This window comes from Protopterus annectens, chromosome 1.part1 (genome assembly GCF_019279795.1).
Source record: "Protopterus annectens isolate FY-2018-M chromosome 1.part1, PAN1.0, whole genome shotgun sequence".
NCBI classification, from domain to species: domain Eukaryota; kingdom Metazoa; phylum Chordata; order Ceratodontiformes; family Protopteridae; genus Protopterus; species Protopterus annectens.
This window is the reverse complement of record NC_056726.1, coordinates 445,663,650-445,686,959: the sequence shown is the minus strand read 5'-3', so window position 1 is coordinate 445,686,959 and position 23,310 is coordinate 445,663,650. Positions and strand designations below refer to the sequence as shown.

General features: G+C 40.2%; 1 protein-coding gene across 1 annotated transcript in view; it reads right to left on the bottom strand.

Moving 5' to 3' along the window:
* Positions 1-23,310, bottom strand: part of LYST (lysosomal trafficking regulator) — a 3,825,950-nt gene that overhangs the window by 2,087,262 nt on the left and 1,715,378 nt on the right. The window contains exon 24 of the mRNA XM_044075805.1: positions 8,916-9,085. Coding sequence (XP_043931740.1) covers positions 8,916-9,085 — 170 coding nt within the window. The remainder of the gene's footprint in view (positions 1-8,915; positions 9,086-23,310) is intronic.

Below are 23,310 nucleotides of genomic sequence, written 5' to 3'. Positions count from 1 at the left end.
TGCATCAAACATTTTCTTTTGTCTTCTGCAACTCTCCAAAATAAAAGACTAACAATGGCACTTACATCAATGCTTCAAGACATTCTTTATTCCTAAGTAGCACAGACAAAGCTGGACTAAGTCTTGTTACTTACCTGTCAGCCATACAAATACAAGGACTGCTTCAAGCAAATGCAGGAACTCTTTCATGACAAATTTTGGGACTAATATCTAAAGTGTTTGAGCAGAAGAAGAGAAATAGGTATTGCTGGAGCTGAGCAGAAGAAGAGAAATTAGTATTGCTGGAGCTGAAAAGATGTTAACCCTCCCAAATGTGGCATGTGATAGCAACTCGTGTACTAACAGGAAGCACATCCCCTCCTCAGTGCATGAAAAATAAAAACATTCAAGAGTGCACTGACCTGACAATACCACCAATGGTTACTTTTGCAACCACTGCAGAAAGACTCTGAAGCCAAATCAAGATATTATTAATATTTTACCTCTTTAATTCAAAATGTCTCCAATCCTGAAGACAACATGGTGGCCATTTTTAGGTAAATCACAAGAAAAATACCATATAAAAATGAGACCATCTCCAAGACAATCCATTCTGCCATGCTTGGCCATATATATATATATATATATATATATATATATATATATATATATATATATATATATATACACATACACAGACATTACTCATCACTACTAAGGAACAGCAGTGATAAAATTAACCATTAAAACAATCTTGCTGAGGTCCTTCGCTGATATACTTAGTAAGACGAGGTTCTTTTATCTGGAGTTCTTAGTGCTGCACCAGTTGTGTTACACACACACACACACACACACACACACACACACACACACACACACACACACACACACACACACACACAGACACACGCACACACACAGACACACGCACACACACAGACACAGACACACACACAGACACACGCACACACACACACACCCATCATAATGGTTATCCTTGATAAAGCTAGAGAGAGTAAAGAAAGTTTTATTTTGCTACTTTTTTTTTTTTATTAGACCCATATGTTACAAATGTCACAAGCCTCGTTATGTAAGATCACGTTATACATCTGGTGATGTAAATATACTGATGACTAACAAACACGTGAAAACAACAGGATAATCCCCCAAGAAAGTTTGTGAAGCTGCAGTCAATAGCCAGACTAATAATCAGTCCAACGTCTTTTATCAAGCTCTGTTGTGGTTATAATTGTAAGGTAAAGCTCTTGCTCCTGAATATTAATGAGGCAAAATTAAGGTCAAGATACAGTACTGGGCATGTCCACAATATTGTAAAAATTAAAATTATGTATTTACAGTTAACACTAACTCCGTGTTGTCCTGTTTTGCCCAGTTCAACAATTGGGTTAGACCTGGGAACTTTTTCAAGAGCTTGGATCCAAGGCCCTGACTCCACCCATAATTCCCTCTGATTCCCAGATTACCACAGATTGAGTTTGCTGCTTATAGCCAGAAGTTCTTCTCTAGAAACATAAAACAAACTAAGCTTCAACCCACCCACCAAGTGACAAATAGGGATGAATAAAGACAGCAAAGAAAGAGCTGTCTGAGAGGTCAGGTTCAATAATTAAGCCAGGAGTCCAAGAATGAGAACTTAGGATTGAGGATGGAGGGAATTTGAACTGGACAAAGCAAGACAACATGGATCTAGCATTATGGTAAGTACATAACTTTCGTATCTGATGTCGCCTTTTTGTCCGATTCAACAATCTAGGACAGATTTCCAAGATACTGAAAACCTAGGTGGCTTCAAGGAAGGATATTCCTGGGGATCATGGAGCCAAAGTATACATGAGATCTGAACTGTACATCCAACTTACAGTGTGACAGAAAGATATGAACAGACCAAGTAGTTGCATCTCAAATTTCATCAAAGGGAATCCTATTCATAAATGCAGTGGAGGTAGCCACTGCTCTAGAAGAATGAGCTTTTTGTTTGCCAGGTAAGGCCAGTCCTATCTTCTCGTAAACAAAAGCAATACAGTCGGAAAGCCACCTGGACAATATTACTTTAGAAACTCCTTGACCCAATTTAGCTTTTAAGTTGGAAAGGAAGAGTTAGTCAAACTTTCTGATACTCTTTGTCTATTCATGTTAAACTTGAGTTGATGATCAAAGTCTAGGAAATGTAAGATATATTCCCCATTAAGAATTTTAGGAAAAACACTGGTAGATTAATGATTTGCTTAAGGTTTGCTTCAGAGGCTGCCTTCAGAAGGAACTGGGGATCCTTTATCTTTATGAAAAGTCAGATATGGAGGTTAAGGCTTGCAACCCCAAGAATCTCCTTCCTCATGTGATCGCAACTGTGATGATATGATGTAGTGCCATCTGTGCCAGGAGAGTAGGGCAGTAGATCTGCAACATATGCCAGCATAGCTAGCTGGCGTTTTGTAAATAATTTTATGTCGTTTGACTAACACACTGATTTGTACAGATGCTTGTGTTAAAAAAATGTATTTGTAAAATTGCTTGTGCTAAAAATGCATCAATAGTGGGTCCTGCTGGACAGAAAAGAGATTGACATGTATTCCAGACAGTAGTATTATAACTGATTACATGTATATGTTTTAACAGAGAATTCTTGAAGGGAAGAGGTTAATCTCAGTCCAGCTAATTTTGAAAACAGGTTGAAAATTAAATGGGTTGGTTTAGGCCATAAAGATTTTATCTTACAGGTCTGACTGCAGCCAGAGACAAAAATGTCTGGGAAAACTAGGACTAGGAATCTTACTGTATTGTCCTTATGGATGAATTAAGTGCTACTCTGGAAGGGTGGAAGTTTTTGAAATTGTTTTATAGCTTTCAGATACTTCAACAGATCTTAGTAAAACTCTGGGTATGTATTGTACCAGAGTCAGGTGACCAGATGTGATGTCATTCTATTTTTAGATATCAGAGAGAGAGATGACAGAACTCTCACAGCAGCACTTTGACTTTCAGAACCTGACATGAAAGATCTCTCACAGATATCACACAGAACCAAACACCTCATCTTGGCTTGCAGTAGTAAGCAACTCAACACTCATCATATTGCCTTGCTGTAGCAAATAACTTAACTAGGGAACAGTAATTCTTTAGTCAATCTGGAAAATATAGTGAAATTAGTTAAGTATTGTTTTTCTGCATTTGTGTGACTTTATCTGTTATTTTTTAAATCTGATGTGATTGAAACTCTGGTGTTTAATGTAACTAGATACTCAATATTCTCATGTTTTCTATTTTATTACTTACTAAATATTTCTATAGTTTACATTGTGGCTGGTCTTTTAGAGAATACCTTTAACATCTTAAGAGTACTTGTGCTTATTTTACTGACAATGTAGCCACTCCTGAAAGCCTTGCTACACTAGTCAACCTCTACCATTTGTATTAGTATTAACTTTATGCAGTATAATTGGGTACCCTTGTAAGAACCCTTAGAGTAGCTAACTACTGGCAGCATAACTACCTTATAGTCTGGGCAGAGGGGGCACAGCTGGTAAATCTGTGCCAGCCTTTCCCAGGTGTGTGTGTGAAAATCAGATATCCAGGTGTGTCTGTCAGCTACTTGGAACAGGGACACAGAGCTCCAAAGTGCTATTGTTTTGGGCCTGGGGGGAGGGAGGGAGAGAGGGAGAGTCAGTCCAGCACCAGGTCTGGAGTGTACTCCCTGTGTGCTCTTAAGGGAAGTTGTGCTTGGTGAAGATTGCTGCTTGGTGCACAGAGCTGCATCTGAAAATACTGTGTGCATCTATTTTTGTTCCTAGTGTCTGTCCCTCACCAGTGTCAGTGGTGAGGATTGAAGCTCCTTGATTACTGGCCTGGAGTAGGGACCGTCACAGCTACCAAAAATAGTTTTTAAGGAAAATATTTTAGATCCACTGAAGAAGTAGGCTTGAAGGGGAGCTTTAGTCAAAGCCTGAAGCATGATAGTAATATCCCATGGGGAACCGGATCCCTGACTAGAGGTCTTAAGAGGAAGGTGCCTTTCAAAAAGGCCTTAGAAATCTTTAGGAAAGCAATGGAAGTCCAATTCTCTTCCGCTTGAAAACTTGAAATGGCTGTTAACTGTATTTTAACAGTTGAAAAACTGGTTCCTTTGTGAAAAGGTTCTGCCAAAATGGATGGAAGAAAAGCTGAGAACAGGTCTACACCAATGTAACAAGCCCACATGGTAAATATTTCCCACTTGTTAAGGTAAACCCTTCTAGTATTTGGTTTTCATGAGGATGATAAAATGTGAATAACTGTGGCAGACAACCTGGTATCCCTGGCCACCATTAATATTGAAGAAACAATGCGGTCAGCTTCAGGGTCCTTAGGTCTCGGTAAGGCCGACGGGATGCATGATACAGAACGTCTGAGTGAGTGTCCAACACCAATTTGAATGTATAAGATGAGGGTAGAGGAAGGGGAACTAAACTTGTAGAGTAAAAAAGGAGCAATGAGAATATTTTTGGCCTTCCACTTCCTGGCTTTTGAAAGAAACTTTGTCATCAGTGGAAATGGAAGAAAAGAGCATCCCTGGGTGTCTGTCCCTGTGGAAGAATCACAAAAAAGTAACTGTTGCACTTGTTTAGGTATGAAACAAAAAGATCTCAGCAAAGCTGGCCCAGTGACTAAAATTCTGAGCCACCACAGTCTGACTGAGGGAACACTTGTACTTAGCTTGTCTCCCAGAACACTGGAAGTCCCCTGGATGTGCACTGCAACTAGAAAGTGGTAGAAGACTTTGCTCACTGCCACACTCTTGTGACTCCCTGGAACAGTGGATATAAACAGGGTCATCCCTGCTTGTTGACATACTAGACTATTGCCATACTGTCTATCGGGATGGAGGTCACACCCTCAGGGAGTCCTGAAAGGCCTGCAATGCCAGGAGGACTGCCCTCAACTGGCCTCTGTCATCAACCAAGAACCTTGAACAGTCTTCCCTTCTAAATGCCCTCACCCTAGAAAAAAAGCATGAGTGGTCACTGTGGATACTGGGGGCAGTGGAGAGAAATCTTGACCCCATGACACTATGAGAGAGGTCAACTATCAGCTGATGTGTTTTCTTCATACTGACATAAGATGTATAGGTGCAAGAATAGGATGCCATGTTATGGATTATTGAATAAACAATGTCCACTGCATGACTCTCATGTAATTGTGCTTGAGGCAGTAGTGTGATCAAAGTGGACATCAAGCACAAAAGCCAGAGAATAAGTACTGCTGGTAGACAATGCTGATGAAGGGCCACTGAGGCTACCTGATGGAGAGATGATACCCTGGATTGCAGAAGACTGGCTAGCTGAAAGTTTGTGTCCAGGTGGCATCTGATAAACTCTACTGAATGTGCTGAGAGTTAGTAGACTCATGGCAAGATTTATAGTGATCCCCAAGTGTTGGGCAAGATCAACCATGAAGTCCCTGCAATGAACCAGTAGATCCTTGGTTGATGCGGTAAGAAGCCAATCATTTAAATCGGAGAATACCTGGAACCTCAGCAATCTGAGATACGCTGCTACCACTGCCATGCACGCACTTGAACTCCCTGGGAGCTGTGAGATCAAAGTTCAGTGCTCCAAATTGAAAATGATTATCTCCCAAGTGGAAATGGAGATATCTCCACGACTGCCTCACTATCTTGATACGACAGCATGCATCCTGGAGATTTATGGAGAACATCCAGACATCCTTCCTCAGAAAAAGCAGAATGGACTGAAATGTGACCACTTGGAATTTTGTCTGTTTTACAAATTGATTGAGGTGGCTCAGGTTCAAAATAGGCCTTAGGTCACCTGCCTTTTTGGGAACAGATCCGGATTCTGATTGGTCTGGGAGGACCCGTTGGATGTCTATTTTCTAGCAGCTGTCTTACTTCTGCTATTGCCAATTCCATCTGACTGGGTGGAAAAGTGGGAAATTTCCTTTCTTCTGAGAAGAGGAAAGAAATGGAGTAATGTAGCTTCTGGTGATTACCCTCTGCACCCAAGAAACTTGACTGATGGCCTGCCAGGCTTGAGGGTACAGGATAAGTGCCCTCAACTGCCTTCAATATGTGGCTGTTTGGCAACCATTTAGGAGTGCTGGTAGGGTTTCTTGATGAACGGGCAGAGAAAACATTGACTCTGCAGTTCACCTCTGCACTGGGATGATGCCCATTCAAGTTATTCCCCCCTCTGTCCTGAGGGAATCTGTCCACAGGAACACCCGGACCAAAACCCTAGGATTTTCAGAACTGTAGCTTTTTCCTTCCCTGCTGGTTTTGAGAGAAGATCCGTTGTGGGGTGGAAGAGCATATGCCAACTGTAGATAGGGTCTTGCCTTCCTGTTTGTTCTTGGTAAGCGTTTCTTTCACATTAGGGCCAAACAGGGTCAAAATGTCAGAGGGTACTGATAAAATACGTCTTGAAGCCTTCAACAAAAATGTGCAGGCACGTCCAGGTATGCCACTGGACTGCAAAGCCAGTGATTGCTGCCTTAGATGTACTATCAGCTGCATTAAATAGTAGATGTATGGATATATTAGTCATGGACTGGATGGTAGACAGTTAACACTCTACTGATTTTGGATGTCCACAGGCAAGTTACCAGAGAGGGATTTTTGGCAACTCCATCATGACCCTCTGAAAACAGGTCATGTGAACTAGGCACTGTGACTGCAAAGACTGCGGAAGGTTACTTTTCCCAAATCTGTCCAATGCCCTAGATTCTCTATTAGGGGGATGAACAGATGTGCTCTCCTCTGATAGCTCTTTCCTAGTGGCTGCCAAAACAAACATGGCATCTACTGGGGAACCCTTACTCCTGTAAGGCTTATTCCTAGGGGCCAGTAAAATTCTGCCTGGCTTATGTCTCCACCACATCAGGTTCCTTCCATGCCCACTGAAGAACTAAGTCTATTAGTCCATCTGTGAAAAGAACCACCCAGGAGGTAGAACAGCCAGACACAAACATGGTGAGGAACATGGATTCCTCTGGAAAGGGCACGCTGGTGGACCAGTCCCCTTTCTGTTCCCTTAACTCCAGGATATCTCCAAAGAAAATGTCTTCTAGAGTGGATCATAGGCATCCAGCCTCTTTATCAAAATCAGTGTCTTCTGGGACCGACTCTCATGATAAATGCAAGTGTCTGCTCTTAAAAGACATTTCCTAGGTGTCTTCTCCACGTGAGCTTCCAGAAAAAGTTTGGAATCGGACAGGATGCTCACCTAGTGAGACCTCTTGAAGCTGAATGAGACTGACTATCCCTGTTGACCAGGATGAATGGACACAGATACAGGATCCAAAGGAGGCCAGGACAGAAATGAGTGGGGTAGAGACAGGTCTTCTTTGGACCTGGAAAGAACTCTCTCAAATGCCTCGAAATCAGAGGATGAAATCAGAGTCAAAGAAGCTTCTACCCAAGCCACAGCGGGCAGGGATTGAGCGCTTTAACAACAGAATGACCTGGTTTAGAGATTTGGTGTCAAGGCACCAAGGGGCAGGGACAGCTCTGATAACTTCAGAGCCAGCCCTAAATCCCAGCCCATGGCTCCGACACTTCAGCCCCGAGACTCCTCCTGATCCAACATAGGAGTCGTCGAGAGATTGAGGAAAACTGTCCGAGTTGAAGTCAAAAGTGCTGCTGGCTCTGATGCATCTGCAGGCTTGGATCCATGGGCTTCAGATTCAATGATCAGACTGGAACTGGAGAAACCAATGGTGGAGCTGTATGGTCTGTTCACGGGGCCACTGAAGGGGTCGGCACCAGGATGACCCTCAACTGAATCTGTGTCTGAAAGAACTTCTATATCATCCTGTCGACATCTGCTTCTCATAGACTCCTTGACAAATGGAAGACATGAAAGATGAAGCCACCAATGGAGGCTGAGAAGAAAGTTGATGCTTGTCTTGTACAAATGGAGAATGAAGTTTTGGACTTACTAGTTCCAGGGAAAGACACAGGGGGGGGGTGCTCTGACAGCTCCAGAGATCTTTTTCTAGTTTTCTCTTATATTTTTCTCCTGCTCCCATTCTCTGCCTCTCCATCTTGTTCTTTGCCCTTTTCCTTCTCCTTTTCTTTTTCTGGAACTTTGGACTTCTCCATCTTTTTGGACAAAGAAGATGCCTCCTGAGCCTGAGCAGGAATGACTGAAACTATTGGTCAGGCAGGAGGAAGGCCCTTCAACACAAACTTATCACAGTGGCCTCATAGGGTCCTAGGTCCGAAAGAAACATACGCTTCACAGTCAGTATCCAGATGTTACACCCCTAAGCAGTAAATCATATGCCTATAGATTGAGCATTTTTTTAAATCCAGTGGCCCTATCTGACATGCTGGGAATGAAACAACTACAACAATAGCAACAGTCAAAACAGCAAAAAACAACAGCTAAAGGTAAAGTATAGCATTTGGGTACAAATAACTATACAAATATATATATATATACATACACACATATATATGTATATGGACGGACATATAAAATAAGATATTAACACAGAAATTGGTACTAAAGGTCCTAGCTAACCTTAACTTTTTTCCTAGGGAAAGGACAGGATACAAAAGGAAATTTGGAAAGCTTCCAAAAACCACAGAATAAATAAATAAATACACTCAAAAAAGAAAACCCCAAAAAAGTCACTATACTGACTTATCCTAAAAGCGATATCAGAACCCTCGAATCCACATCCTGAAAGATCAAGTGACAGACAAGATATGAGGTAACCTGGGGGAAAAAAAAGGAATTATGGTAGGGGAGGAATCACAGTCCTGAATCCAAGCTCTTAAAAAAGCTCAGGGGTCACATCCGGTCAGATCTGATAATACAATTGTTGAGCTGGATGAAAAAGACAACATTGGATCCCTACTTATGTTACATTAAAAGTCATCATTTTTAATTATATTAATGCAGGAAAATACTTACTCATCATCTAGTCCAACAGGTCGACCAAACAGCATGTCCAAGAAGCACTCCAGCAACCCCTGTGTTCCTTGATGAAGGTACAGCTGGTTTGCTAGAAGAGAAAATCCCTTCATCTTCAAGAATTTGTCTTTTTGTTCTTTGGATGCACGATTAAAATAAGCATCAAGCAACTGGGGGAAATAAAAACAGTTATTTTAATGTTCAATATTAAATGTTCAAGTTGGTCAAGCTCAGGGTTTTAATAGTGATCTCAAATGAGCTTACCACCTGTTAAAATACTGAGTAAACTTCATCTCCAAGCCATTTATCAATACTAACTTTAAAACTACTCAAGCTGGAAGACTTTATCTGAATCATTAAGGTATTTCATAATTTACCTGCTCTAAACTGAAAACATCATTTTCCTAACTCAGTTTTGTATGTAGTATTTTTAACAAAATGTGAATTATTCCTGGTGCCAAAATTGTGTTCATACTTCTCCAAGCCGAGGGTAACCACTGCTTCCTCACTATTCATACTTTTGTAAACAAAAATAAGTTCTCTACAAATCAACCTATACTTTACAAAATAAAAGGACGACCATGTCAACCTATCCTATTTTACATGCCAACCTAGCCTTGTATTTTAATGCTTTAACTTTGCTTGTCTTTTTTATAAAATACTTCTGCATTTTTTTCTAACCAAATTATCTGTGAATTGCTATGAATATAAGCAGCAATACTGTATTAAACATTGGTTCTAAAGATAGAATAATATACAGGGATCAGTACAGACACATGCTGACTTGAGAAACTACATAATATATATCTGATAACTGCATAGCACTTCTTAATAACTCATTTAAGAAAAGCTGATAAACTATTTATCATGCATCTGAATCCAATGCATATCATTCATTAAAGCATCACACAGCCCAACATTATGTGATTTAGTAATATGGACTTCAGTATTACAGGTTCACACTTAAATACCTGGCTATCAATCTACAGATTATTTCAAACCTAATTAATAACCAGAGGTCAGAATCAAAACGTGTACTTTGTACCTGTGAGGTAAAGACCTTAACCATTACTCCAACTCCACCCCCTTTCATCTTTGCATCAATAAAGATAGGCCAGGATTGCTAGTTTATGAATGTCACCACAAAGAAATACCTTTGAGTTTGATAATTTCTTGAAAAACTAAGACATATAGACACACAAACAGACATATACATTCTCTCTCGCTATATATATGTATAATATATATATATATATATATATATATATATATATATATATATTAATATATAATAGTTTGCACGGGTTTTTTTCCCGAGTGACCCCCCCCCCCCAACCTGGGATTCACCGCATAAAGCAATTTCTACCTTCTCCACTGAAGCTGGCTATCTTAACTAAGTAAAACCTCTGGGAAGCAAGAACCTGACTCCCTCCAGCTTTGCAATTGTAATAGGTGAACTACAATTTAGTTTTTGTAAACTGTTGAGGCTTAATGGTGTATGCACAACAACAGTGAAGGGATCTAGCCAATTGCCACTAGATTGGGCTATACTACTTTGAATCATCCTTACACTCACACAGTGTTCCAGTTCCAAGCATTTACTTTTTAATTTGGTAAAGTAATTTCGCTCCCTCCTTATTGACTACATTTGCTAGTTTACCCCTAGGATCCAATTAAAATTAGCCTGAAAATTGGTGTAGAATTAAAAAAGAATAAAACAAATTAAAGTACAGCCAACAACACTGCTTACATACAATCATACAAACCAAACCAAAAGCCCAAGGTAACTCTCAGAGTCAGTGTTAGCTGCCCTCCTCCCTGCAGAGTACCTTCAAATAGCTGCAGATGCCATTGCATATCCCATATCTATCCTCATCAACAGAACCTTATCCGAAAATGCTATCCCCTCCCTCTGAAAAATATCTCACGTCATCCCACTCCATAAAGGTGGTAGCTCCTCAGACATATCCAACTATAGACCCATTGCCATTCTTTCCCCACTAGCCAAAATAATGGAGAAATGTGTACACAAGCAACTAATGCAATACCTTTCACAGAATAACTTACTATCCGACTCCCAGCATGGTTTCTGGCCATACCACAGCACCACCTCAGCCCTCCTTTCCTTTACTACTGCCATAAACCAAAACAGGAATGACAATAGGCTAACCTCTGCCCTCTTTCTTCACCTATCAAAAGCCTTTGACATGGTCAACCAAGAACTTCTCATTCTTTCACTAAAATCTAATTCCCTCAACAAGCCTGCTCTCCAGTGGTTCCAGTCCTACCTGACTGGTAGACAGCAGGCGGTACTATGGCAGGGAAAACTCTGCAGCCAGTTACCTCTCACACTTGGTGTCCCTCAAGGGTCCATACTAAGTCCACTACTCTTCTCTATTTTTATCAACAATCTCCACACTGCTATCCCTAAAGCCACCTGCATTCAATATGCAGATTATTCCATTGTCATCTGCTCTGCCACCTCGACTTGCAAATCTTAACCCAAAATACATTTAATACTATCGGAACTGGCTCACCAACCAATGCCTACTTCTGAACCTCAATAAAACTAAACTTCTACTCTTCTCTCCCACTAGTAGATCCACCACACTTTCATTCTCTGTCACATTTAACAATGGGACCACTATTTCCCCAGATAATCACACCAAACTGCTAGGGGTTATCATAGACAATAATCTCAAATTTGACCTACAGGTCAACAAAACCATACAGACCATCAATAAGAAGCTTGGATCACTGTATAGAAGCAAGACATTTTTAACCCCACTGGCTAGGAATGCAAACACCCGATCACACCTACTCTCTACTCTTTTATATGCCTCACCTGTACTCTCAAACCTCAACAAATCTAAACTAGGTAAGCTGTCCCATAGCTACAATCATATTGCCAGATTCGCCACTGGCTCCACTTATAGAACCCACCACTGCCAGAACCTTAAACAACTAGAGTGGCTAGAACTGCCCAGCTTAATTCAATTCAATCAACCTTTAATAGCGCACACAATTTTGTACCACCCTAAGGATACCCCCCCCTCACTTAAAAATATTATTAAGCCATACAGCAACCTAAGATCCCTGTGGTCAACCAATAAACTACTGGTCCAAGCCCACAAAGCTAATAACTCTGCTGATGAATCCCTGTTTCCCAAATTCATTGGCAAAACCTGGAATTCATTGCCAAACTATATAACCCTACAATCCTCCAAAAGTCTCTTAAAAAAAACCTCAAACAGTATCTCAAAGTGAATTGGCTATGCACATGTACCAACCTTGATTAAGTTATAAACTAAAAGCATATTCTGCAATTATCATAACTTGTAACTACATCACCAAGCTTTGTTTTCAATCTGATGTCTCTTACTTTTGTCTGTCCATGAGAATTGTGAGTCCCTACTAGGGAACACTACTAACCCATTGTATATAATCACTTTGTTTTTATAATTATTTGCTAACCTCCGTGTAGTCTATGTAACTTTGTCTATGGGAGCTTTTTTCCCTGGGCCTCTGCTGAAAATGGACATTAAATAAATAAATTATATATATATATATATATATATATATATATATATATATATATATATATATATATATATATATATTAAATACACACATCTATCAACAAACATTTTCTTTCACTAATAACCAATACAGCACTGATTAAGTACTTACCACAATGATACATCTGCATGGCCATAGTTCATCCTCCTCCTCCTCAACCAAAAGGACTGAAATATCAGTTTTCAGTCTGTTCAGCACTGATAAAAATTTTATAAGTTTTCAGCTCCTCCTCTTTTCCCTTTGATACAAGTCACCATCTTTCCCCAGATATGAAGAAAGTCAGTTGTATGAACACTCTCTAAATACATCCACAATAACCACCAAAATGGATTCTCCCTCTGCGAGGTCAAGGGAAGGTGTGCAAAGACACTGAGGAAGGTCAACCACAACCACACAGAAAACACAATCCAGAAGGTAACCTACCATAATAGTAGATGTTCAAATTGATCACTGTTGCAGTAATTCTTACTTCCGGAACTTTTCCACTAGGTGACCTTGTCCATCCATACAGTCTTTAACAGCTCATGTTCCTTCCCACTGGGATGGTGTATACCTGCAGAGAAGCACATTCTAGCACTCTACTATAAGTGGGACCTATGCATGTGCCATCTTTAGATCTTTCTTACTCCCAATACAGAGATAAATCCAGAGCACAGCTCAAAGAAAGTGATCCCATTCTAAGGAGTAAGCAGTTCTCTAAGGAACAGATGGAACCAAGAACACAGGGGTAGATTGGTTGAATCTCACTACCCTTAGTCCATACATTGAGGCAAACCACTAGTGCTGAACAAAAAGTGGGTGGGGAAGGAAGAAAGCCGTGTTACCTAAGAAAAAGGAGAGAGGACCAACCCCTGCCACAAAGTCTAGCTTCATAGGAATCTCTCTACAGGGAAAGGTCAGAGGGAAATAGTACTGAACAGTGGACATCTACTAGTATGGTAACTTACCTATACAACTGTACTACGTTCTTCATTAGATCCCTGTTGCTGTATTCCTTACTTTTTAGATGACTCCCAAAGCTTAGACAGAATGCATGATGGAAACACGGAGTGACAATTATTCACAATGTGTTCCATGATAGCTTTAGCAAACCCAGTCCCCACGTTGGTGTGAGTGCTCAATTCATAATACCTAGTAAAGGTGTGGACAGATGTTCTTGCTTCTAAGATGGACTGGAAATCTACAATCTGCATAAAAGCCACAGCAGTAGCAGCAGCAGCAGCTCTAGTACTATGAGCTTTCACTGTGCATTTTAGCTGCTTGCCCTTGCAGCAGAAGTGAATACAGTGAGACTGCCACTAGGAAGATGTCAACTATCCCCTTTTCTTTTCTGCCAGAGAGATGAACTAGCTTGCTTTCTGATGTATTTTACCATATCCAAGTAAATTTGTAGCTATCTGTGCACATCCATGGAGTGCCACCTTTTTCCTCCCTAGTCTAGGGATTAGGATATCAGGCAAGCAGGAAGCAAATGGTTTGGTTGAAAGTAAACTCTGACACTACCTTAGGAACAAACATAGGGTTAGTTCTGAGGTACAGTGTGGAGTACACACAGAGGCATACATAAGGAACTGCAGTTATGATACTCTCTCAGCTGAGGTAAGGGCCACCAGTAAAGCTGTCTTCCAAATCAGAAACTTTACGGGAGATGAGGCTGCTGTTTCAAAAGGTGCTTCAATCAGCCTTTCTAGTGTGTAGTTAAGTTCCCCATAGGGCGGTGGCCTCTTTCTAAGTGGCATGATGTACATTATTCCCTTGAGGAATTGTTTGACTGGGAGTAGGCTTGCTAGAGGTGGAACCAGCTGGAGATAGCCCAAAATGGCAAAAAAGATAACTTTAATAGAAGTATAGACCATCCCTGCCTTCTACGTCTTAGATGGAAACTAATAACGTGAGGAGAAGCTAGGAAGAAATAAGCAATATCAGACTGAGAAATCCATGCAGGGATTGAACGTATACTAACATTCAAGTAGGAGTTGATGACAGATCCAAGGTGGATGCACAGTAAGAAGCAGGTTGATTGGAACCATCCCCGAGTGAAAACTGAGACTTTTTTTTAGCAAAGTAAAAGTGATCAACATGGTTAAATTCAATTAATGGCTAGTAATATATTAATGACATTCCCTATATGCCAGCACAGAAGAAATAAGGAGAAAGTATGAGTAAATCAACCAGAAAAGAAAAAAAAAGGCTCTGGCTGTAGAAAACCCTGCAGCTGTTCAGAAAAAAGCAACTCAAGTTTCAGCTTTATTACAGGAGGCAGTTTCTAGTTATTCAGAGGAAAATAAATAAAATGCACTCAGATGTGTTTAAAATAAGGCTATATAAAGTCAATGACATGAGGATGGAAGAAACAGCATAAGTTTTAAAAAGCTTTTCAGGTGAGTTGATAAAACTACAGAAAGTAGAAGAAGATGAACCAAAGAAAAGACTGGCTGAGTATGAGAAAATGTTTCAAAAACAGCAGATTTAGAAGACACAGTACATACAGAAAAAAAGACGACTCTGTCCCACAGGTTAATGACCCAATGAAGATGACAACATCAGATAAAGAAGTTATGTTCTTATCCTAATGTTCCATCTGTGCTGTCTATCTTCATTTGTCATTAACCTGCGGGTTATGGTTCCGACCCTCAGAACCGATTTGGCCGATTCACAAGCTTGAGATTCGAAGCTAGAGCTCCTCCTCCCTTCCCATAATCCCCCTTCCCTCCCAGAATGCCTCAGATTGAGTTTGCTATAAGTACATACACACAGGCTGCTACAAATAAGATATCAAAGGTACAGATAAAAAGTTGAGCAAGAGCTCAAACAGGAACAGTGGTTCCATGGACACATCCATCAGGTCACTTGAAACATAGGACTGGGGGAAGGAGGCGGAAGGTTAATGAAGAATGAAGACAGACAGCACAGATGGAACATTAGGATAAGAACATAACTTCTTTATCTGATGTTGTCATCTTCATTCGGTCATTAACCTGTGGGACAGTCCCCAGCTAGAGGAACCCCAGGTGGCCCTCAAGGAAGAATATTCCGCAGCAGAGCCGAAGGAAGACCTACTTCCAGAAATGATGTCCAACTTATAATGAGTAATGAATGTATGACGATTAGACCATATAGCCACTGAACAGATGTTGTTAAGAGACACTCTTGACCAAAAGGCATGAGAGGTAGCCACAGACCTTGTAGAGTGGGGGCCTTAATCTGACCAGGTACAGGAATGTTCTTAGAAGAATAAACAAAGGAGATACAGTCTTTCAATCATCTAGCCAAGGAGGTATTGGTGATTGCTTTACCTCGTTTGACGTCAGAAAAAGATATGAACAACTGCTTGGATTTCCTGAAAGTTTTAGTTCTGTCCAAAAAGAAATGTAATTGCCTATGCACATCAAGTAAATTAAGAGTGTACTCCCCTTTATTCTGGAAATTTGGAAAGAAAAAAAGGAAGATTAATGGAATGACTGATATTGGCTTCTGTAGCCACTTTAGGCAAGGATGGATTCGTGTGTAAGGTTACCCCGTCTTTGTGAAAAATTAGATACAGGAACTTGGAACAAAGAGCTTGTAACTCTGAGATTCTACCTGCTGAAGAAATGGCCACCAGAAAGAGTCTTCCAAGAAAGAAATTTTAAGGCTGCTGTGGCTGCAGGTTCAAAAGAAGAATAAACCAGGGCCTGCAACATGGCAGTCAAATCCCAAGGGGGAGTAGGATCCTTAATGGCAGGACGAAGTAAAAGATACCCTTAAGTAAGCTTTGCAAAGTTAAGATGAAGGCCAATGACGAAGAGTCCTCCCTAAGTGAAAATTGGAGACAGCAGCCAACTGAACCTTGACTGTGGAGAAACTAGCCCCATCTTTAAAAAGGGAAGCAAAGAAATCCAACACCATAGGGATGGGGGCCATAAAGAGGTCAATCTGTTTCTGTTTGGCCCATAAGGAAAACCTTTCCCAGTTACTCTTATAAATCTTCCTGGTGGAAGGTTTGTGGGCAGAAATCAATATTTTCTGGACAGTGGAGGAGGGTTTGGCCAATACATGAGACTGTGAGACATAACTGAGTGCCACCTGGGAATGTCAAACTGCTCTATAACTCAGGTCTGAAGAAACACCCCTCTGCAGCTTAAACCACCCATGTAATAAATGCACTGCAACAAAGATCTTGTCATGAGCATCTCCAGTTCATGAAGTTCAACCCTGGTTTGGCACCTATGTCTCTAATGGATACAGGCAGCCTGTAAATGGTTCGTCTCCCAGGCGCCTGCTTGTAAATATTTCATCTCCCAAGCCTCTGCTTACACATATCAAGGGTACCAAAACTGCTTGGCTAGGTTTAAAAAGGTCCTTGTGGTTGTTGGTCTTGTACACACCTATGAACTTATGTAGGGTTCTGCTTTGGGGTTAGAAATTAAGGTTTTCCTTAAGAGGAGTGTAAGACCACAGCAATGCCTTCTCTATGAGATAGGGAAAACTATGGCTGTTAAGGCCAGAAAGAGACAAATGGAGAAAAAGTTTCTTTTGATGCTTTGATTTTTTTTTTTTTTTTGCAGAGCTTTTCTTGAAGTAAAATAATTCATTTGGAAAGCAAATCACATTCTCAACGTAATGAGAGACAGCCTCAATCTCTTGTCTAAAGCTTTGCAAACAAAAGCTACAGCTGTTACCATTAACACTGGATATGTAAACAGAGCTCCAGCTGCAGGAACAAACATTACTGATGCAACAGACACTAGGACTGCATGGTATACAAACCTTTCCCAGGTTGCTAAACTCCATTTGTGTGTGTGTGTGTGTGTGTGTCTGTGTGTAATAAATACATAAACATAACATAAAGACATAAGTAGTTCAGATGTACCGCCAAAACTGACACCTTAATATCAAAACATATGCAAATTTATTAAGAGCAATTTTTTAGAGAAATTACCCAGAATCTAACAAAGATACACACGGCCCTTAGTTTCTTAAAATTATTCAACGACGCTGTATGCATTTCAGTTTGCTTTTAATTAAATATGGGCAATAAATATACTCAAATTTGCAAGAAATCCAGTTAGAAAATAAAATAAAAAGGATTATCATATGACTTGCATAAACACACAAAAATAATAAGTCTTATTTTCATTTTTTGATAGCATTAGATGCACACATAGATTTACTGATCCTAACTTTTACCTCTGCCAGCCTCCACAAATAAGTTTTCAAATCCATGACACTTGCTGTTTTACTATGTATAACCATGTCTCCCTAACAGCTAGTAACAAATATTATAATGCAACTTTCCCGACATTAAACATGGCATTTACTGAGAATGTTTACTCAGTCACAATATCCTTCAGGCAAGTTTAGGTGTTTGCAGAAATACTACCTTATTACTTGGGTGACACCTAGTGGGAGCACTGTTTCAAACAGTGCAGGTATTGCAACTTTTGGGATGCATAGGTGCACTTGACATATAGGAGCCTTAGAAGAACAACCCTGAATTCTCAAGTAGCACACACTGTGATGTCTATGATCAAAGTATCAACCTTTACCGGTCCTATGTGAAGTGCCAAACAAAATGCTCTCATTAGCACTGATGCTGAGGGTGTTGCATAACCCTGATCTATTTTTCTTAACAACTGTTGTTGACTCTCTCATAGATTACACTTTAGTAAATCACTGTACCCTACGCTCATAAGCAGACTGTGCTACTTTGTTCACCTTGACAAAGCATAAAACACAGTTAAAGTCAGACAGACTAGTCATCTCCGGACCATACCATATAGGGCTAGCTGTAGTCATCTAGCAGGAAGGCTTCTACTGTCTGTTTTCAGGCAATATTTGTACCACAGAATCACACTGGCAAAAACTGGGCTAAATGCAGCCCCCATCGCCACCCCCCCTTACATTGCTTGAAATATTCTCCTTCATAATACACAAAATGATTAACTAAAACAGTTTCCATGCACTGATGTAAAAGATTGATCTCATCATTTCTCAGTTTTGTACCCAAAACCATAGCCTCGTGAAACCACTCCAGTCCTAGCTCATGTGGTATGACCAAAAATATATCCTTTATATCCACTGTTATCAAACCATCAGCACAAAAAGGAACACAGGCTATGGATTCAAGAAAATGCCATGAATCCTTTAATAAAGATTTTTGGCAACCCCAACCATTTTTAAATTGTGGTCGACAAATCTAGCAAATGGTTCAGTCTTGCCCCCCCTCCCCCGACACCACTATTGGTCTAAGTGGCGGATCCATGGTGGACTTATGAACCTTATGTATCCTTAATATAGCCGGATTCCTTACTAAGAAAAACTCACTCAGTTTCAGGGGTAGGTCATATGAAACAAATATGTCTAGTTCCAAATCAATCACATGATATGCCATATAAATCTCATTACAAGAAACTTCCACAAAAACTCCCTGTTATTCAAATAATCCATCATCTTAGAGGAGTAAAAAAAATTATCCATATTTACCACCCCCCCCCCCCTTATCAGGTTTCATAACTATTATACTCCTGTCATTAGCTAGCATATTCAAGAGTTTATTCTCATCACCAGATAAATTATAATATTTTGGTTTGAAACCTCTGCACCATTCTCTAACATAATTTATTTATTTATTTGCATTTGTTAACCGGGTTGGTCCAGCTGGGTAAGACTTGCCCTTTTTCAGTGGAGACCCGAGGGGAAAAGCCCCAAACAGACATAAAAATACATACGAATGGAGACAAATTAACAATATTACAGAGGAAAACAATATTATGGGTACAATGGATAAGAAAAACAAACAATGAAAGTTTGAGAAAATCAGTCAGGTAGGCCAGATGCATACATGCAAAAGATTTATGAAAAGGTGTTCTGAGCAAGATCTCTGAATTAAGTTAAAGTAGGCAAAGAAATGGTGATTTAGGTGTGGAGTTAGTAGTGTGGGTGTTTTAGGTGGGAGCATGTGAAGGACATTCCCATTTGGAGGAAAGATGGGAGAGAAGCATGGATTTGAAATTGTTGTGGTTAGGTATATTACGTAGTGGTGTGGGGAGATTGTTCCATAGTTTGGCTATAGTGTGGGATAGTAGTAGTTTACCAGTTGGGTGGATGGGTTTGTGTACATGCAGGACGTTTTGGCCTGTGGATCTCAGGGTACGGGTAGGTGTGTAGGGTGTTAGAGATTTAGCAAGAGAGGGGCATTCTGCTGGTTTAAAGATGAGTTTGTGGGCTGTTGTAAGTTGTAGGTACTTTAGGTGGTTGTGGAGTTCTAGCCAGTTTAGGGTGTGTAGGGAGTGACAGTGATGGGAAGAGTTCTTAGAATTGGTTGCAAATTTGCAGATTTTAAGATTTTTAATTTTCACAAAGCCATTCAAATAGTGCAATAAGGGGGCTAAGGGGTGGACCGAATAGACAATGTCTGCAAAGCTCCTAGCCAGAAGCACATGTCATATTATCAAGGAATATACATCTTAAATTCAATTTCCTCGTGTATAACTTTAATTCTGTTAAATAATCAACAACATTAGGTCTACTCATTGGTATAAACTTAAACCCTTCTGAAAAAGAGTCTCATAAACAGGTGTTATGTCCAACCTAGAAAAATTGTAAATCAAACATCCCCCATAATCAAACACAGTACCTTTAGGGGAAGTGTCCATTTCCTCAACTGAAAAGTCCATCATTACCGCTTCTCATGGCGACTGGTCTTCTGAAATTCCTGTCTGGAATAAAGAGACCGGGACATGTGTTTGTTCTTGTAATTGTAATCGTAACTGTCTACATCCCGAGAGTTGCCTCTCTTTGTCCACTGTTTGTCCTGCTTCTCCTCCAATCTCTCTGATCTCCTCAGAACCTTTTCCTCTGAAAAAATGCTCCACTGTTCATTATAGTCAGTCCTCTGATCTTCACCTACATCATGAATGAGTTGATCTATGGTCGAACTACTTGTACCCTGAGGTTTTGGGTAAACAGCTTTCTCAAAATAATCTCTTTCATCTCTCAGTACCTTTTTTTGCTTTCTTTTAAAAGCCATCTCCTCCATTTTATTCACTTTTGAAAAAGGTCTGCCAACTGATCAGAGTGGTCAGGAAACAATAAATCCTTCCTCGTTTCTGTATCCAGTTTAGTAATCTCTTCTTTTAATTTTTTCAGCTGTCGCATATTGTCCCTCACAATAATGCCCATTAGTTCTATTCCACATCGGTCAAAATAGAAGTCAAGGAGTTCATAGTGTAGAATAGAACCAACAACAGCACCATTGGGATATTTGTGCATCCTTAACCCTCTAGGCACACGTTTCTTGGTAATATAAAAATTGAGCAGCAAGATATCCATTTGTAAGATTTTAAATTTTGTGTAGATATCTCTTAAACCTTCTCATTTTAGCCTTGAGAGTCAGATTGTAATCATTGGGCAGCCACAGTGGTGCAGCGGTTAGCGTTGCTGCCTCAGAGCAAGAGGTTCTCTGGTTTGATCCTTGGCTGGGGTGCCTTCTGTGCGGAGTCTGCATGTCCTCCCTGTGGTCGCGTGGGTTTCCTCGGGGTGCTCCGGTTTCCTCCGACATCCCAAAGACATGTGGTAGGTGGATTGGACACACTAAACTGGCCCTAGGTGTGAGTGTGTGTGTATGCCATCTGTGGAAGGTTGGGCGCCGGGCTGGCAACTCGACACCGTAAAAACTCCACTGTCAATCATGAGTACTGTGGTGGCCCCTAACCGGGAAAAAGCCGAAAGAAGAAGAAGAAGTAAGATTGTAATCATTACCAACTCCATTCCCCTAAACAACAGGGGCAGCAACAGATGCTCCCTCTGTGAACACATATTTAGATAAAAACCAAACTCGGAGATTGCCCGATACTAAACCCCATTGTAGCCTCTCACGCCCATCCACAGTAGTGTTGTTATAAGGAACCTCTGTTGTTTTGTTCGAACAGACAGCCACAAATGCTGGTACCTGGCTGCCATAACGAACGCTCCCAATGTCTTTAGTAGCAGCCACTAATGCATCCATATGATCCTTCAGTTGTGACATGCAGTCTCATAGTGCTGTGAGACTGAATACGATCTTTTAATTGTGACATGCAGTCTAATAGTGCTGTAAGACTGATTTACAAACTATCGTTGTTCAATACAACAGCATCTCTTCTGTTACTTCCTGTTAAACTAAAAAGCTCCGTTTGGGACAGTCCGATTGCATACACTCCGTGAAATAACAAAATAACCAAAACACAAATGGCAGCATATTACTAATGTAAAAAATAATAAAACGCAGCCAAGAGTGCCATAAACCAGAACTTTAATGTTTTTGCGCTTTCATTCAACAATGAACTTCTTCAGAAATACACACAAAAACTTCCTGTTACTTAAATAACCTTTTAAAAAATGAGCCAAATACAAGCAATCTCACTCTTAAAGCCATAAAGATTAAAAATACATTGTTGACCTAACAAAATACTAAAATAACATATATACAACATATAAAAACTAATACATAAAAACTGCTGATGTTAAATAGATGCTGCTTTAATCATTAAATTGGCTTCACAGAAATCACCTCATTTAACCCTGGTGAAACGCTACCATTAAGCAAAACCTGCCACACAAACTCCTTACGTTCAACATAAAAGCTCCCATTTACTACCCGTTTCTGGCACAAGAATTTTTTCCAAAACACAAAAAGCAAATTTCTTGAAATCCTTACACACAACAGAATGTTTGTGCAATGCATTAGCAGAATTTGCCTTTTTAATAACATAATTGTGCTGGTAAATTCTAGTTGTAATAGGACCAATTGTTTTACTGACCTAAAATGCTGGAAAGGAGGCACACAAGGCAATATAAACCACCCCTTTGTATTGTAATAATATCTTCCATTAACCAAGATCAAATTTGGTATTTTTAATATTTTAAAGAACAAACTCAGCATATTCAAAATGTGAAAGAGAAAACTTTTCTAATAAAAAATTAAGATGACTTTTCCAATTAAAAAAAATAAGATCCCAAGTAAGTGTCACTTGTTTTCTAGGTGGTATAATATCCCTCTCAAAAAGTATTTAACTCAGAATAAGGAAGAAAGGGTGGAGCCAAAGGCAGACAAGCAGAAACAGCTGAAATGTGTACCTTTGCAGAAGTATATGCTAGGCCTGAGTTGATCTGTTCATACAGATACTGAAGAATTGAGAAGCCCCTGCTTGGGCTGGATCTTGTTCTCTTTTACACCACCAACTAAAAAAAATATTTTCCATTTGGCTAAGTATGATTTTCTCGTAGCAAGATTTCTAGCCTTCTTTAATATCAACTGCATGTACTCAGAAAACAAGAGTGCCTAAATGGGATGAAAAACCTATCATCCATACAGCCAGGCAGAGATTTTGAAAGCTGGGTGGATTAGGGATTCCCTTGTCCTGTGTGAGCAAATCCACACTGAGGAAGTTTTTGGTAAAATATCCCTTGACAGATGCATGAGAAGGGAAAAAGTACAGTTTTGTACCTACCATAAATGTAGATGTTCGAAGATCCACATTGCTGCAGTCCTTACATATGGGTAGTCCGCTGTCCTCGGTCGGCCCGAATACCAAAGTATTAGGCTGACGTCGATCATGGGCGCCTAGATCTGATATCAGAGCGTCAGGGTATAAAAGCGCATGACCGACGCCATATCCTCAGTCTTTTCTTGCCCCAGATGTCAGAAGGCCCTAAAAAGAAAGGCCACAGCCAAAAATAGAATACTTCCCAAAGGCATGTACAAATGACAGCTACCACCCAAACCATACAATTATTCCAAACTACAGAGGGGAAGGAAGGAGGGTAAATTGGACTGCAGCAATGTGGATCTTCG